At 42.3% G+C, this 16,504-nt stretch overlaps 1 protein-coding gene across 3 annotated transcripts in view; it reads left to right on the top strand.

The window, feature by feature from the left end:
• The window catches only part of OBSCN (obscurin, cytoskeletal calmodulin and titin-interacting RhoGEF), a 308,809-nt gene that overhangs the window by 141,956 nt on the left and 150,349 nt on the right, over window positions 1-16,504 (top strand). For all 3 annotated transcript variants that reach the window (XM_054016662.1, XM_054016661.1, XM_054016659.1), the window contains exons 47-60: window positions 571-837; window positions 2,264-2,527; window positions 3,079-3,345; window positions 3,810-4,073; window positions 5,058-5,324; window positions 6,647-6,913; window positions 8,456-8,719; window positions 9,488-9,754; window positions 11,077-11,340; window positions 12,211-12,474; window positions 13,537-13,800; window positions 14,166-14,429; window positions 15,293-15,556; window positions 15,922-16,185. In XM_054016662.1, the coding sequence (XP_053872637.1) occupies window positions 571-837; window positions 2,264-2,527; window positions 3,079-3,345; window positions 3,810-4,073; window positions 5,058-5,324; window positions 6,647-6,913; window positions 8,456-8,719; window positions 9,488-9,754; window positions 11,077-11,340; window positions 12,211-12,474; window positions 13,537-13,800; window positions 14,166-14,429; window positions 15,293-15,556; window positions 15,922-16,185 (3,711 nt within the window). The remainder of the gene's footprint in view (window positions 1-570; window positions 838-2,263; window positions 2,528-3,078; window positions 3,346-3,809; window positions 4,074-5,057; window positions 5,325-6,646; window positions 6,914-8,455; window positions 8,720-9,487; window positions 9,755-11,076; window positions 11,341-12,210; window positions 12,475-13,536; window positions 13,801-14,165; window positions 14,430-15,292; window positions 15,557-15,921; window positions 16,186-16,504) is intronic.

The following is a 16,504-nucleotide window of genomic DNA, read 5'->3' as shown; positions in this document are numbered from 1 at the left end:
TATTATAGAGGTGCCAGTTATGGGTCCATAGTTAAGGTTTAACAACAATATATGTTCTCAGTAATATCTGTGTTGCTTTAGTGCAATTTTACATTACACTAAAGCAATGTGGGTGATCTATCCCCTGTTCTCCAGTCCCAACTTCTGGCATTTGGAAGTTTAGGGACACCTAGAGCGTAGGGTTGCATCCCGACCATGTTGGCTTATAGCCATTGATGGACCTGTCCTCCATGAACTTATCTAATTCTTTTTTGAACCCAGATATACTTTTGGCCTTCACAACATCCCCTGGCAATGAGTTCCACAGCTTGACTGTGCATTGTGCAAAGAAGTTCTTCCTTTGGTTTGTTTTATACAATTGAAAGGAATTTGCACTTGTTCCATGCCCGAATACACCACACTGCCTGTCACAAGTCCAATAATAATGATAATACTTCCTCTTAGTTTTAAACATACTGGCCATCTTTCTTGATTGGGGTTGAAAGGGTAGACCATATCAGAGCATTGTCATATGGGCGTGGTGGAGATGGTCTGTACACAATATTGATCACCTCTGGTTGTATATTTTAGCTCTGCCAGTCCTTTTTAAACAAAACCTGCAGAACACAGAAATGGAAGAGGGGAGCACCGTAGCTTTGCGCTGTGAGATCACTAAACCCGATGCCCGAGTGGTGTGGAAGAAGGGAGGAGCCACACTCCAGGAGAGTGCCAAGTATGAGCAGAAGCAGAAGGGTTGTGTGGCAGAGCTGCTCATTCACAATGCAGAACCAGAGGATGCTGGAAGATACACCTGTGATACTGGAGACCAGCAGACGACGGCTCAAGTCAAAATCCACGGTAGAGGTTTTCATCGCTTTCTGTTGTTGCTATTAATCATGTTTATTACGGTAGTGCCTAGGGACTGACTAAAATGGGCAAGCTGCTGAATGAACACAGAGGGGCAGATAGTCCCTGCCCCAAAGAGCTGACAGTCTAGATAGAGAAGACTGATGATGGGTTGGGGGTAATGACATGATACGTAAGCAGAGCAATCAGTGGCAAATATCATGTTAGTGCCATGATTTTTTGGGAGGGATGTGAGAGGTTAGTTGGCAGCATTCAAATACAAAGACACAGGAAGGGAGAGGGAACATTGAAGGGAAGGGGATGGTTGGGCAAGGAAGGAAGGAGGAGAGTATGAGGAGCAGATGTGGCGTGATGCTGAGGTGAGGAGTCCGTGAGAGAGGGCTGGAGCAAACCGCCAGTGAGCGTAAGGCAGAAAATGTCCAGTCAAACCTGTAAAAAGTATTGATGATGATGATGATGACATCGCCAGTGTTCAAAGTACTCGGCTTAAACAGTTTCTGCAGAGGCTCCTCATACTCTCAGGTTGAGTCTCTGGCTGGCTCCTCCCTGCAATTTCTCTCCCCAAAGCCACATGGCTGGAGGGAGGAGGGCCACTGTATGGGTCTTAGTGGCCCCAGGGCAGGGGCCTCCCCTGCACAGTTCTGGATCCGGAGGTGGGGTGGGGGTTCTGAGGGAGAGGCAGCCCAGGCTGGTCCTGATTTTCTGTTGTGTTCTCTAGGTAACCCTCCTATCAAGAAATATCAGTCAAATGACCTTTTGTTGACAACATAATATCTGTCAATGGCTTTGAAATAATTATTGCAGTAAAACCTCTTTTCTGCTCTGGAGTAAGGCACTTGTCCGAACTCGACTATCTAGCTGAAAGGCCCTGTGAGGCAAAATGTCTGATTTTAAATAATAGTTTTTTTGCAGGGAGTTAAAAAGCAGGTTCTTTGGCAGAGTAACTGCTTGGCAACCGTTATTTTAAATTGTGTTTAATTCTTTTTTTCCCCCAAAAAAATTAATTGTGTGCTAATGAACATGCCAATTTATCAGCTCTGGAGACAGACCTCTCCATTTATCCAGGCTTTTCCTTAAGTGCCAGCTCACTTTCCCCTTTTATGTAGCCTTTCGCCCATGCCGTCCTTGTCATAGAATCATAGAATATCAGGATTGGAATGGACCTCAGGAGGTCATCTAGTCCAACCCCCTGCTCAAAGCAGGACCAACCCCAACTAAATCATCCCAGCCAGGGCTTTGTCAAGCCTGACCTTAAAAACCTCTAAGGAAGGAGATTCCACCACCTTCAATATCCTTATAAAGTCATGGCACTGAAAGAGAGTCATGTAACTGTTCCTTGTCTCAGTCTACTATGCCATGCACAGTGCAACCATATTATGTTGATGCACGTCATATAAATGCATGCTTCCTCCTTCAGCCCTGCCTGCACTCATCAAAGAAGAACTGAAGAACATGGAAGCCACAGAAGGTGGAACAGCCACTCTGCACTGTGAGCTGAGCAAAGCCGCTCCAGTGGAGTGGAAGAAGGGGCCTAAGGGGCTCAGGCCAAGTGGCAAATACAGAATGAGACAAGAAGGCACCATTGCTGAGCTGGTCATCCACGATGTAGATCTGAAGGATGCTGGAGATTACACATGTGTATTTGGAGATCAAAAAACCACAGCAGCCTTAACAGTGAATGGTAAAAAGTCATAAAAAATGACACTCCTGAGAGTTTTCCCCCCTTTTACCTATTTCCTAACAAAATTTACCTGTGTCCTTCTTGTCCTTCTCTTTGTTCTTCTTTGCACATCGTGCTGTGGCTCCTATATCCATTTGTTCTCTACCCTGACAGAATTCAGTGCATGTGTGTGCAATATAAAGTCTTCTAAAGAATGCTAACCAGGCAAAGAGCATGCACGTATATTTTACTGAATTAGTACTGAAGCATGAGACCCCCTGGGCAATTATCAACCTCTCTGTTGAGGGGATTAAGTACAGTCAATCTCTTCTTCTGTTGTCTGTCACAGAAGTCTTGCTTTACTGGGGACTTTGATTCCCAGAGAACAATCCACCTGAAAGCTATTGTTTCCAGCTAGACAAATGCTAGAGCATGCTTGGTGTAAGAGTGTTGTGATGAGGCTCATGGAGTTAAAAAATAAATTATAGTTCAGTCGTTGCCCAAGGAAAACACTTCGTAGTTCCTACTTTGTGGCATCTGGATGAAATATTTGTTCGTTCTGCGTCCCTCAGCCCTACCCGTACGTTTCAAAAAGGAACTGAAGAACGAGGAAGCCACCGAGAGTGGAACAGCCACACTGCACTGTGAGCTGACCAAGGCTGTCGACTCAGTTGAGTGGATGAAGGATCAAAAGGTGCTGAAACCAAGTGGCAAATACAGGATGAGGCAGGAAGGCCGCTTTGCTGAGTTGATTATCCAAGACCTAGATTTGGCGGATGCTGGCGATTACACTTGTGTGTGTGGCAACCAGAAGACAACAGCTGCTCTAACAGTAAATGGTAAATGTGCCCCAAATTAAATAGGTGGTTTTATATTTATCTCCTCTATGGAACTCAAGATGTTGGCATTCAGCATTTACACTGATCCATGGCTGCTTCTCTGATCCCTTGTTCAGTGCAGTTTTGGAAAGAGGACTCGTCTCCTCAGCTTTGTGGTGACACTGGGTCACCTTGATAAAGAACATTCCCCCTTGTGGTATTGGTTTGCCACCGTCCAGCTATGTCCCCTCATTTCTTTTTCTTTTATATGCACAACTTCTTCTCATCCTTATTGCTACAAGCTGTCTCCATTCAAGGAATGAGGCACGTGTATTTAACTGTATGTTTTGCTTAGTTTCCTTCTTTTAGGGCTTTGAAATGTGTGATTGGAAAAAAATGGGTTATCACAATCTGATGACCCACAAAAAACCCTACTCACTGCATTCTGGTTCTGATACAGTCTCTGTCTATATTGCGTTCTTCAGCCTTGCCTGCACTTTTCCAAGAAGAACTGAATAACGAGGAAGTTTCAGAGGGTGGGACAGTCACTCTGCACTGTAAATTGAGCAAGCCCGCCCCAGTGGAGTGGAAGAAGGGACAAAAGGCTCTCAGACCAAGTGAAAAATGCAAAATAAGCCAGGAGGGTCCCTTTGCTGAACTGTTGATCCATGATCTGGATTTGACGGATGCTGGAGATTACACTTGTGTGTGTGGAGAACAGCAGACTACAGCTACCTTGACAGTGAATGGTAAAAAGAAACACACAGCATATGTCCCATATAAAACAATATAACTCTATAATTTCCTCCCCTTTCAAATTCCTTTTCCAATATAATGTTTTATCCCCACCTTCATTCCACTCATGGTATCCATGTGTATTTAATTTCTTTATCTTTCTTTGCGTTCTCCCTCTCTTTCATCCCGTTGAGAGCTGCATGCAATTGCATTCATAGGCAATATATGTAAAAATATTAAGGGTAGTACAGACAACTAAATGTTTCTTTTCCCCAGCTCAAATACAAATTCAGTCTAGTCTTTTGGTCTGTATATGTGGCTGTTTGAAAGTTTTTCCTTAGGGATCGTGTTACAAAATGGGACTATATTCTCTCACTTCAAATTACTTGGAATGTTGGGTCTGGGTTCGTAAGGTGACCAGATGATGATGATCATCTTATGCCATTACATAGAGGATAGTTTAGTGAAAATTATCATTTTTTTTATGCTATTGTAGATTCCATCACTTATTTTGAACTGTTTCTCGGCCCCTCTAAAATATTTTAGCTCTGCCATAAGTTGACACCATGGTTTCTAGTTATGTTCCCTTCTAAAGAGTTCTATTTTAGAGAGAACACAGACACTGTAATAAACCAGATACTAATCTGCATGGATATTATTTATGTCAAGGGAAAACATTTTGGGCCTGATATTGAAAAGTGGCCTCTGATTGTACGCCTGTGATTTTGCTGAGACAAATACTAATGGTTATGTAGCATTTTGATATATAATCACCTGATTTTTATCAACGAATCAGATTGATAGATGTTGAAATGCTATAAAATAAGCCTGCACAATTGAGGGCACAAAATCAAAAGCCCAATGAGACCTTTTAAAAAAATTCAGTCTTTGGGGCTACAGTGACAGCATTGACTTAGATAACTAACAGAGGAAAGCATTCGTAATTCTGAGTTTCTCCGCTCTGATGCCCTTCTGTCCATATCACATTCATTCTGCAGTTCTGCCTACACTTTTCACCAAAGAACTGAAGAATCAAGAAGTTACAGAAGGCGAAAGTGCCATTCTGCGCTGCGAGCTAAACAAGGTTGCTCCTACCGTGGAGTGGAAGAAGGGACACAAGACCCTCAAACTGAGCGACAAGTATAAAATGAGACGGGAAGGTGGTGGTGTTGAATTGATAATCCAAGACCTAGAAGTGACAGATGCTGGAAATTATACCTGTGTGTGTGGAGACCAACAGACCATGGCGTCTCTCACTGTAAATGGTAATTGTTTTCCCCTCCATTGCTTTGGATAGATACACTCCTTTCCCGATGTAACCTATACACCTTTTTCATTCCTCACTAAGGTCCTGATTCAAAGCTTATTGAAGTCAATGAAAAGCTGCTCATTGACTTCAGTCAGGTTTGGATCAAACTCTTACAGAGACACAAAAACAGTGGGAATAGATAAGAATCGGACAAACCCATAAGAATGGGACCCTGCATAGCCAGAACCGCTGCTGCTTTTCTGTTTCCTGGCCATTGTTTCTTCACTGGAAGTTTCTTTGTTGGAGTTATTGTTCTACTCATGCTCCCAATAAGCTGTTAGCTTAGTAAGACCTATAGCCTGACTAATACACCTCTACCCTGATATAACGCGACCCGATATAACACGAATTCTGATATAACGCGGTAAAGCAGTGCTCCGGGAGGGCGGGGCTGCGCACTCCGGCGGATCAAAGCAAGTTTGATATAACGCGGTTTCACCTATAACACGGTAGGATTTTTTGGCTCCTAAGGACAGCGTTATATTGAGGTAGAGGTGTATTTAGGCTTTACAACAAACTGAAAAGTTACATCCCATTCTGTCCTTAAGAAACATTGATTCTTTCCCTGTGCTCCAACTTTGAGACAGAAAAGTGATTACATACAGTCCTGTATGTAAAGGGCATTGCTGTAGAGTTCCCATGCTCTCACAAATAGAGCAGGTCAAAACTTTTCATATGGAAAGTTTTCCCACTGAAAAATATAGTTTTGCTGAAACAGACATTTATTTTTATGTGGAAAAAGGTTAAATCAGGTAAAAAAAAAATTTGTTTCCTTCAGGATATTGCTAAACAAAATTTCCTTTTCAAATTAACATTTCAAAATGAGACTTTGTTTTGTTTTGACATAGAATGGCATTTCATTTTCTGTAGAAATCTCAAGTTGAAACAAGAAAAAATTCATTTTGAAACTTCTCATGGAAAAATCAAAATGTTTCAACTGAAAAGTTTTGAAGATTTTTTTCATTTGAAATTTCACAGGGAAAAAAATGGTTTTCTGACCTGCTCTTCTGATCCTCTTGTCCACTTCCTTCTGTAATGATTTGTGACGATAATGTGTGAGGCTTCTGCTCCTTTCTACAAATACTGAGTGCATTTCTGGGGATAGGGGTTATCTGATTATCTGTTTTTTTCTCATACTGATTATTTGAGAGCAGTGAATAATGACAGCTGATAGTCCGGGTCTGATAACTCAGGAGGAATTAACTGAAAAATGAGGGGAACATTTAGTTTTGACTTTTCCGATTTTTAAATCCAACTGTCCTTCTTGCTATCCCTCAGTCCTGCCCGCATTTTTCAAAGAGGGATTGAAGAATCAGGAAGCCTCAGAAGGTGCAACAGCCACTCTGCACTGTGAGCTGAGCAAAGTCCCTGTCCTAGTGGAGTGGAAGAAGGGGCAAAAAATGCTCAAACCCAGTGAAAAGTACAGAATGCGACAGGAAGGTGCCATTGCAGAGCTGTTGATCCGTGACCTGGATGTAGAAGATACAGATGATTATACCTGTGTGTGTGGAGACCAGAAGACCTCTGCTGTCTTGACAGTCCATGGTAAACAAAAATTCCACCTTACAAGAGAAATATTCCAGAGAGCTTCACTCCCTTTGGAAATTCCCTTCCTGACCTGTTTTAGAGTTAGTTTTCACCTTTCCTTTTTTTCTTTCTATAGTGCCGGTCTGTATTTCATTTCACCTCACCCGTGTCTCTTGGTATTAAAATAGTCTTCCTTATTGTGAACTAAAGGGGGGTACAGATGCCTTCCTTTTCTAGATCCGTTTTGTGTCTTTACAGAGTAAAAACTTTATCTGTACTTAGTAAGGCCAACATTTTCTAGGCCCCTAAGAATGTACTTAGGCTCCTAAATAAAAGTGGCCTGATTTTTCAGAGGATTTGAATACTCGCGACTCTCATCGAAGTCAATGGATTTCAGTGCCTAACTCGCAGGGCCGGCTCCAGGCACCAGCTTGCCAAGCAGGTGCTTGGGGCGGCCACTCTGGAGAGGGGCAGCAGGTCCAGCTATTCGGCGGACGGTCCCTCACTCCTGCGGCGCTTTTTTTTTTTTTTGTACCGCTTGGGGCGGCAAAAACCCTGGAGCCGACCCTGCTAACTTGAGGAAACCATATTTGAACATTTTGGCTTCCATTTGGTAATGGACTTTTTGGAGAAATCAGACTCTCAGGATTAAATGGTTCCCAATATTTCTTGGGGGTGACAGTGATATGTGCTAATGGTGAAATTACAACATCCAATCGGATGGGTGCCGATGGCAATTTGATTGCTAGTTTTGCTGTCGTGAGCAGTGGTTCTGGAATTAGGGTATTGCTGCACCCCCTGGCTTGAAGTAGTAATAACAAACACCAAACACATGGTTTCCATGATTTCTGTCATCAGCACCCCCACTATAAAAATTGATCCTGCACCCCTGATGGTGAGTGATACAAAACAGTCTTAATTACGCTATCAGCAGTGTTAATTTACTTATAGTGCCGATCAGTGGGTGAATCTTTAGATAAATCTCAACATTCAGATGCTTTTGAAATCCTAGTTTAACCTTTGAAGCACGTCTACCCCCTGTCCTCTTTCCTTGCATTTTATTCCTTTCTTCTTTCTCCCAACCCAAATGCAGTCTTCTCTTTCACACCAAGCCCACACTTCCTTTTCCCCACAAGCTATCTTCTATGTAGTTGTTTATAGGCCCATCAAAAACCTTATTACTGATTGTTTGAATACTTCTCATGAAAGGTATCTTTGATACTGAACAGACAATTATCACGTTCTGGAAGTTATGTCTTAATGCCGCACTTATGGTTAGGCTGCTAAATCAATATCTAAAGAGGCAAGGTGGGTGAGGTAATATTTTTTATTGGGCCAACTTTTGTTGGTGAGAGAGATCGAAAACATGTCTCTCTCAACAACAGAAGTTGGTCCAATAAAAGGTATTGCCTCACCCACCTTTTCTCTCTAATATCCTGGGACCGACACAGCTACAACAACACTGCATAAATCAAGATCTAGTAATTTAAAAGAACGGTGTAAATTAAAGTCTGAGTTTATGGATTTTGATGCACTTTCTGTCCCTATTACATCCCCCAGCCCTGCCTGCTCTGTTCAAAAAAGAACTCAAAAATGAGGAAGCCACAGAAAGTGGGACAGCTACTCTCCACTGTGAGTTGACCAAAGCTGCTCCAGTGGAGTGGATGAAGGATCAAAAGGTGCTCAAAGCTAGTGACAAATATCAAATGAGACAGAAGGGTGCCATTGCTGAGCTGACAATCCATGACCTGGAGGAACAGGATGCTGGAGATTATACTTGTGTGTGTGGAGACCACAAAACCACTGCATCCTTGACAGTGCACGGTAAAACAAAAAATAATATGGGATTTTCTACAATGTCATCTATGATTGGAACTAGGATCACAAACTGATCTTGGTATCATCTGTCATTTTATATTGCTACTGTATTTATAACAACCACTGTGAATTTTCTTCACGTAAATGCCATTATTTGGGTTTGGTATAACATTATGGAGGGTTTTTTGCTCCTTTTTGTCTTGTTAATAGAATTTGGGGGTAAATAATTAAGTCATGGCAAAATTACATGCAACGGTTTGAGTTTTCCTCTTAATTCATTTCTTTAATCATATTACTGAGATTTCATTTATTTTAATAGGTAACTTGAGAGAAGATGAGTGGGAAACCAAGTGACCCATAATAGCTTGCAATTTTAAATAGTACATCGGATACTTTTTAAATGCTAACCTAATAACAGCACAAGTAGACTAGGCGTACCTTCTTGAAAGATCAGGGCAAGTTTCTTCTATTATATATGTCAGACGATGCCTCTCAGTCCTAACCTGCTACACCTCAGCTGTTCTAACACTGAGCTTGACTGTCTCAGAGAACAGACTGCAGTTTGGGCGTAATGTGCTGACCTTAGTGCACTGGGAAAATGGCAACCAGGGACTCAAATGAGACCCATGAAATCATTTTAATTTGGTTCTTAGATACTGTATGTTGTAACCCAAATTACTAGAGACTGAAGATTAATACACTAATCTACTGGAGCCACCCAGCTGAAATTATTTCTTGAATTTTAATGCACTCTGTTCATCCTATGCTCCTCAGTCCTTCCTCCACGTTTTAAAAAAGAATTGAAGAATTTGGAAGCCAGAGAAGGTGAAGCAGCCATTCTGCACTGTGAGTTGACCAAGATCGCTGCCCCAGTGGAATGGAAGAAGGGGCCCAAAGTGCTCAAACCAAGCGACAAGTTTAGAATGAGACAGGAAGGCACCATTGCTGAGTTAGTGATCCATGATTTAGATCTGACAGATGCTGGAGATTATACGTGCATGTATGGAGACCAAAAAACCACAGCTGCCATAACAGTGAATGGTAAATAATATATCCCAAATTAAGTGCATAATTTTCTACTATCTGTTCTGTGAAAAATAATAGTATCATCAACTGGATTACAGCCCTACTTTCAGCCTGCGATAATTTAGTCTGTATAACTAAAAAGTTAAAATCCATGTGCTGTAATTTTCTTAAATATTGCTGATGAATTTAGCAAAATGTTAGCGGAAATAGAAATAGACTGTTTGCATTGTTTGGACCAGATGTTGGTCATGCACTCATTGCAGAAATTTCCACAGAGAGTTGGGAAATACACCTCAATTTCAACTACAAATCCTTCTGATTTTCATGTTCAATGGTAGGTATTAAAACAGTAACATTAATTTTATCACGATAAATGTTATGATGTTACATTCCAAGAATGGGGAATATCATGATAAAAGCCAACACCATGATCAGAGAAATATTTCCTTGTGAATTCTGAACACTTATTAGATTTCCTTGGCAGGAAATATAATCATGGCTACTTTCACTGGGAGGTCAGTAATGTGACCTCCAGCGGCTAGTTGACCACATTGGTATGTTAGTGAATTTGCACAGAGCACAAAACCCACCAACACTTAACAGGAGCACGTGAAGGTTGTCATCTTGCTCTTTAAAACTCTCTCTAAATGGAAAATGAGGCAAACACCTGTATGCGACTGTGGTCACCAGACACATGCAATGGAGCACATCATGTCTCCTTCGTTCTTTTGCCAGGGCCCTGAGCGACATTCACCAGCTCACCGCTGCAGTGATGTGCTGGCTATCAAATCTAGATATAAATTTGTAATGGTTGCTACCTACCCAAGTCATACGAAAGAAGAAGAATTTCCTTGGGGAGGTTCTGACAGTCATGTTATATTGAACTAAGCACATTGCAAGGACACATCTAAATGAGAAGTGAGATGTCATCCAATGCCATTTCATTTGTGACCCTATTATTTTATTTATTATTTGTATTACAATAGCTCCTAGAAACTTCAATCAGGTTTAGAATGATTTGTTGTAGGCACGCTACAAATACAGTAAAAAAGAGGTCCCTGCCCTGAAGGGGATCTGAAAGACGAGGATGGCTCTCTAGCTGTTTCATTCTGTGGGGCATCTTATAAAAGAGAGATCTGCCTTAGGATAGGGTCTTTTCCGAACCCTCCAACCCACCACTATGTGGTCCTCAGTATGATTAATTCTCTTTCGGAGAAGGCTTTGCAGACCACTGGATCACAATTTGATAATCCTGTGGGTTTGTGTGTTCAAGGTCTGTGCCAGGTAGTTGCCGTAATGTGACTGTTCATGTACTCTGTCCATTCTGAACTCCTCAGCTCTGCCTGCACGTTTCAAGGAAGAAATGACAAATGAGGAAGCCACAGAAGGTGGGAGAGCCACTCTGCGCTGTCAGCTGACCAAGGTTGCTTCGGTGGAGTGGAAAAAGAAGCACAAGGCGCTCAAACCAAGTGACAAATATACAATGAGGCAGGAAGGTGCCATTGCAGAACTAGTCATCCATGATTTAGACATCAAGGACTCTGGCGATTATACCTGTGTATGTGGAGACCAGAAGACAACCGCAGCTTTGATAGTGCATGGTAAAAAAAACAACAGATTTTTTTTTTAATTGTGTGATTTTTCTACCATCCCCTTTAGAAAACTCAATACTGACAGCCACTAAGCTCCCATTCTCATCTTACTGTAATATGACTCTTCTATAATACATTTTCCTTCTTTTTTCCTGATCTCCATCTAACTCACTGGATCTCTACTTCTTGTACTTGCTCTTAACACCCTGTGTGTTTTTCTATTTCCCATCTAATTTGTTCATGTTTACACGTGCTTACAGTATACTTCTGCTGGAAGGATTTCACTTACTCGCATTGTTTTTGTGTTGCTTGTTTCAGAATGAGCCAGGAGAGAAGGTAGGGCTGGAATTTTTATATTTCTTAAATGAGACGAGAGGTCTTAGGTTGTAATTTGTTAACATTTGGCTGACAATTTGAAGGGCTCAGAATAGTAACACTGCAAGCAGGAGCTGGTTCTGTGCAGTCTTTCTTACAATTCTAACAATACATCCTGCATATTTGTCTTCTTATTTGACCCGCATCACCGCAGTATCTGAGACATTATTCGGGTTTATCTGCACAATCTCCCTATCAGGTAGGGAAGTATTATAATCCTGCCCATGGGGCACTTGTCCAAGGTCACAAAGAAATTCTGGGCTAGAACCAGGAGCTGAATTCAGAGCTCCTGAATCTCTGTTCTTGCCTGACTCTCCTTCCGTCATCATCCTGACCAGTAACACATTTGCTCTTCCAGTCTTGAACCACTTATGAGGTGGCCAATTCCATAGTGAGTGGAAGAATGTTTAGACATGGACAGAAGCTTGTGACCATCAACCTCATTTTAATTTATTAGTCATCCTTGGAGATTGTGAGAATGTTTCCTCACTCTCTGTTCCTTAGCCCTGCCGGTATTTTTCCAAGAAGAATTAAGAAATGAAGAAGCCACAGAAGGTGGTGCAGCCACTCTGCGCTGTGAGCTGACCAAGGCTGCCCCAGTGGAGTGGAAGAAGGGACACAAGGTGCTCAAGCCAAGTGACAAATACAAAATGAGGCAGAAGGATACCACTGCAGAGCTGGAGATCCACAATCTAGATGACAATGATGCTGGTGATTATACCTGTGTGTGTGGAGATCAGCAGAGCACAGCTGTCTTAGCAGTACATGGTAATAACAAGTATCATAATGAATTTAATAATTTTCTAATAACTTTCATAATTTTCAGGTTCATCCAGTGGATTCAAGCATCTGTCCTTGTGTAATTTGTCATTTCTGTATTTTTTTCTTTATTATATTTATTGCATATAGGAGTCATCGTCATTCATTTGTTTTTTGTTGAACCTCCCTCCCCGGTACCCCCAACTCCATAATACAATATCTGTGTTAACAGCCTGATCCAGTTACCACTCATTACAGAATAAGTGTGGAATCAGGCCATGTGACGGGGCGCTCTGCTCACAGCAAGCGGGTCCCCATCCTGGCCATTCTGGGGATTAGCTCTGCACAGCCCGTGCTCCTTCTTGTGGGTGCATTCTGTTTCTTCCTCTGTGGTCCCTCTCTGCTTTGTGACTCAGCTGTCCGGCCAGATCACTGTGTGGTTTTCCCTTCTGGGGATGCGTAGCAAAGTCCCTGCTCACCAGCAATCTCAGGCAGTCCTCCCATTCTCGGTGGCTGGTAGGGGGAGCCCGGGCCCACCCACTACTCCAGGTTCCAGCTCAGGGACCTTCTAAGCAGCAGCGAAGATGTGATTTCTTCCTGTACCTTTCTGCCTTTCTCTGCTCCTCTTCCTTTCCTCATGGCCCTCCCCACTCCTCTGGGTTTGGCAGCCTCTCAACTCCTTCCTCCCAGGGAGTAACCAGCAGGTATTTGTCTCCCCCCCACAACACACCTCCCTGCAGACTACCTCCCTGCAGCCCCCTCTGCATCCAAGTTCCTGTCTTTCTATAAGTCCCGCCCATTCCCACACAGTTGAGCTTCCCCTAAGTAAGGATTTCCTCCCAAGCCTACTGCTCCCAGATTGCAGCCTAATTGGCTAATTAGACCCACTTGGCCCAATTCAGCTTTTGCAGTGCCAATGTGGGGAGTCCACCCCATCACACGCCCTAAGACATTTTCTACTTTTATCCCCTTCTTCCAGCCTGTGACGTTTTCTATGGTCCCTCTTCCACCTATTCTCTGGTGGTTGTGCTCAGAGCTCCATTTTAATGCTCTGTCTTTTACACCCTCCAGCTCTGCCTGCACTCATCAAAGAAGAACTGAAGAACGAGGAAGTTAGAGAAGGTGGAACGGCCACTCTGCGCTGTGCACTGACCAAAGCCACTCAAGTAGAGTGGATGAAAGGGGACAGTTTGCTCAAAGCGAGTGACAAATACAAAATGAGACAGGAGGGTGCTGTTGTTAAACTGGTTATCCATGATGTAGAACTGAAGGATGCTGGAGATTATACCTGTGTGTGTGGAGACCAGAAGACAACTGCTGGCTTGATAGTGCATGGTAAAACAAAAATCAAAATTCAATTGCCTACCACCCCATCTACTAGTCATTGTGCCTGCATCTATGTCTGGAGCTTTGTTTTTTTTTTAGTAGTTAATTGTTTATATGTATTTATAATTTTTGTTACTTTGCTCTTTATTGCTTGTCTTATTCCTTGGAATTCCACTGGGTGCATTAATAGTCCTGAAATATATTGTGAGGAAAGGAAGCTGATTTCAACTCAAAGAGTTCTTAGCTTCCTTTGTTCATCCTGTTTTTCTTGCTTCCTCTTTACAATGTAATTTTTTTCCATTTTCCCCCAATCACACCAGCCATCTGGCACTTACAATGTTTAATGCACTGTCCGTCCATTCTGTGATCCTCAGCTCTGCCTGCACTTTTCAAAGAAGAACTGAAGAACTTGGAAGTCACAGAAGGCAAAACCGCCACTCTGCACTGTGAGCTGAACAAGCCTGCTTCAGTGGAGTGGAAGAAAGGGCACAAGATACTCAAGGCGAGTGAAAAATACAGCATGAGACAGGATAGTGTCACTGCTGAGCTGGAGATCCATGATCTAGATCTGCAGGATGCAGGAGATTACACATGCATGTGTGGCGACCAGCAGACCACAGCTACGTTGATAGTAAATGGTAAATAATATATTCCAAATTAATGCTTAATACTCTACCATTTGTTTCTGTGAAACCCATTATTGTTCCACAGAAGAGTCACCTAATTCTCTTGGTCCTGTGGCACCTTTGAGACTAACAGAAGTATTGGGAGCATAAGCTTTCGTGGGTAAGAACCTCACTTCTTCACTTGCATCTGAAGAAGTGAGGTTCTTATCCACGAAAGCTTATGCTCCCAATACTTCTGTTAGTCTCAAAGGTGCCACAGGACCCTCTGTTGCTTTTTACAGATTCAGACTAACACGGCTACCCCTCTAATTCTCTTGGGCTCTTATTAATTTGTGTATAGCTGAAAAAGGAGAACTTCTTGTTTCCATATGACTTAGATGATCAATTAAAAAAATATTCTATGTTAGTGATCATCCAATGTGGAGACTGGCTGGACTGAATGTAGATGTGGAGCAGGGCGCATATTATATATGCTTCCTCACACACTTTTTATAGTCCACATCAAACCAAGCTGATCCATTGTATGTTGAGCTTCCTCCGTGCCGTGATTGTCAAATGAACTTTATTTTCCAGGGCATAATGATATTGACCACAATCTGAATGGCCAGAGTGAAATCCCAAAACTAACCAGATTTGATCCTAAGTTATGAGAGGTGAAAGGCTTCAGCATAATACATGGTACCAGCCACTTATAGGGTGACCAGATGTCCCGATTTTATAGGGACAGTCCCGATTTTTGGGTCTTTTTCTTATATAGGCTCCTATTACTCCCTACCCCTGGTCCCAATTTTTCACATTGGCTGTCTGGTCACCCTAGCCACTTACCACAGACTTTTCAGTTTTAATGCATTGTCTGTTTACCTCATATTCCCCAGCCCTGCCTGTACTTTTCAAGCAAGAACTAAAGAATGAGGAAGTTACAGAAGGTGGATCAGTCACTCTGCGCTGTGAACTAAGCAAAGTTGCTCCCGTGGAGTGGAAAATAGGGCACATTGAGCTCCAAACAAGTGACAAATATAAAATGAGGCAGCAGGGTACCATTGCAGAGTTGGTTATCCATGATGTAGAACTGAAGGATGCTAGAGATTATACCTGTGTGTCTGGGGATCAGAAGACAACAGCTGCTTTAACAGTACATGGTAAAAAAAAACCCTATCAATATTCAATACTAATATGAATACTAATTTTCTAGTATCACTCCTGAAACTCAAACTGTCAGCCCCTGGAATCATGTAATGAGCTTGAGATTAATTTGCCATTTCTCTGTTGCTTCTTCCATCCTACCTACTATTCATTTCTTTCTACGGGATAAAACTTTGGGTCAAAATTCCTGGGCATTGCCAATCCACCCCTCAAAAAGGAGAAAGTAAAGGAAATTCCTTTCAGTTTTTCTCTTTCATTTTGTGTATTTTTCTCATTTTCCTCCACCTCCATTTCATCAGCTGAATCCCAGCCAATTGGGATTCTTCCATAAGTGTTGACATCAGATCTATTGTGCCCTCAGCTCTACCTGCACGTTTCAAAGAAGAATTGAGGAACAAGGAAGTGACAGAAGGTGAAGCTGCCACTCTGCACTGTGAGCTGACCAAAACTGCTCAGGTGGAGTGGAAGAAAGGGCACAAGGTGCTCGAAGCAAGTGAGAAATACAAAATGAGACTAGAAGGTGCCATGGCAGAGCTGGTGATCCACAATCTAGAGGTGAAGGATACTGACGATTATACCTGTGTGTGTGGAGACCAGCAGACCACAGCTACCTTAACAGTAAATGGTAAAAATAAACTGTCAGCTAATACACTATCAGTAATTATTATGTTTTATTCTGCTGCCTCCTTAGAAACAAATTTGGAAATGAATCCTTGCTCTGTGTTCACATTTGCTCTATCTGTTGTACTTCTGCCCACCTCATTCATTGCAACTCCTATTGTTTGGAATAATATTCCTTGGCTGTGAAGAAATGGAGGCTATTTATTCAAAAAGATCCTATCCTATCCCATCGTGTTTTATCCGACTCATCCTAATGCCCCCTGTCCTTCCCTAAAGCATGGATTTTTCCTTTCTTCTGACTCCTTCTTTTCTGGGCAGTGTTA

Source organism: Malaclemys terrapin, chromosome 2 (genome assembly GCF_027887155.1).
Source record: "Malaclemys terrapin pileata isolate rMalTer1 chromosome 2, rMalTer1.hap1, whole genome shotgun sequence".
Classification (NCBI taxonomy): Eukaryota; Metazoa; Chordata; order Testudines; family Emydidae; genus Malaclemys; species Malaclemys terrapin.
This window is presented reverse-complemented; position numbering and strand designations above follow the sequence as displayed.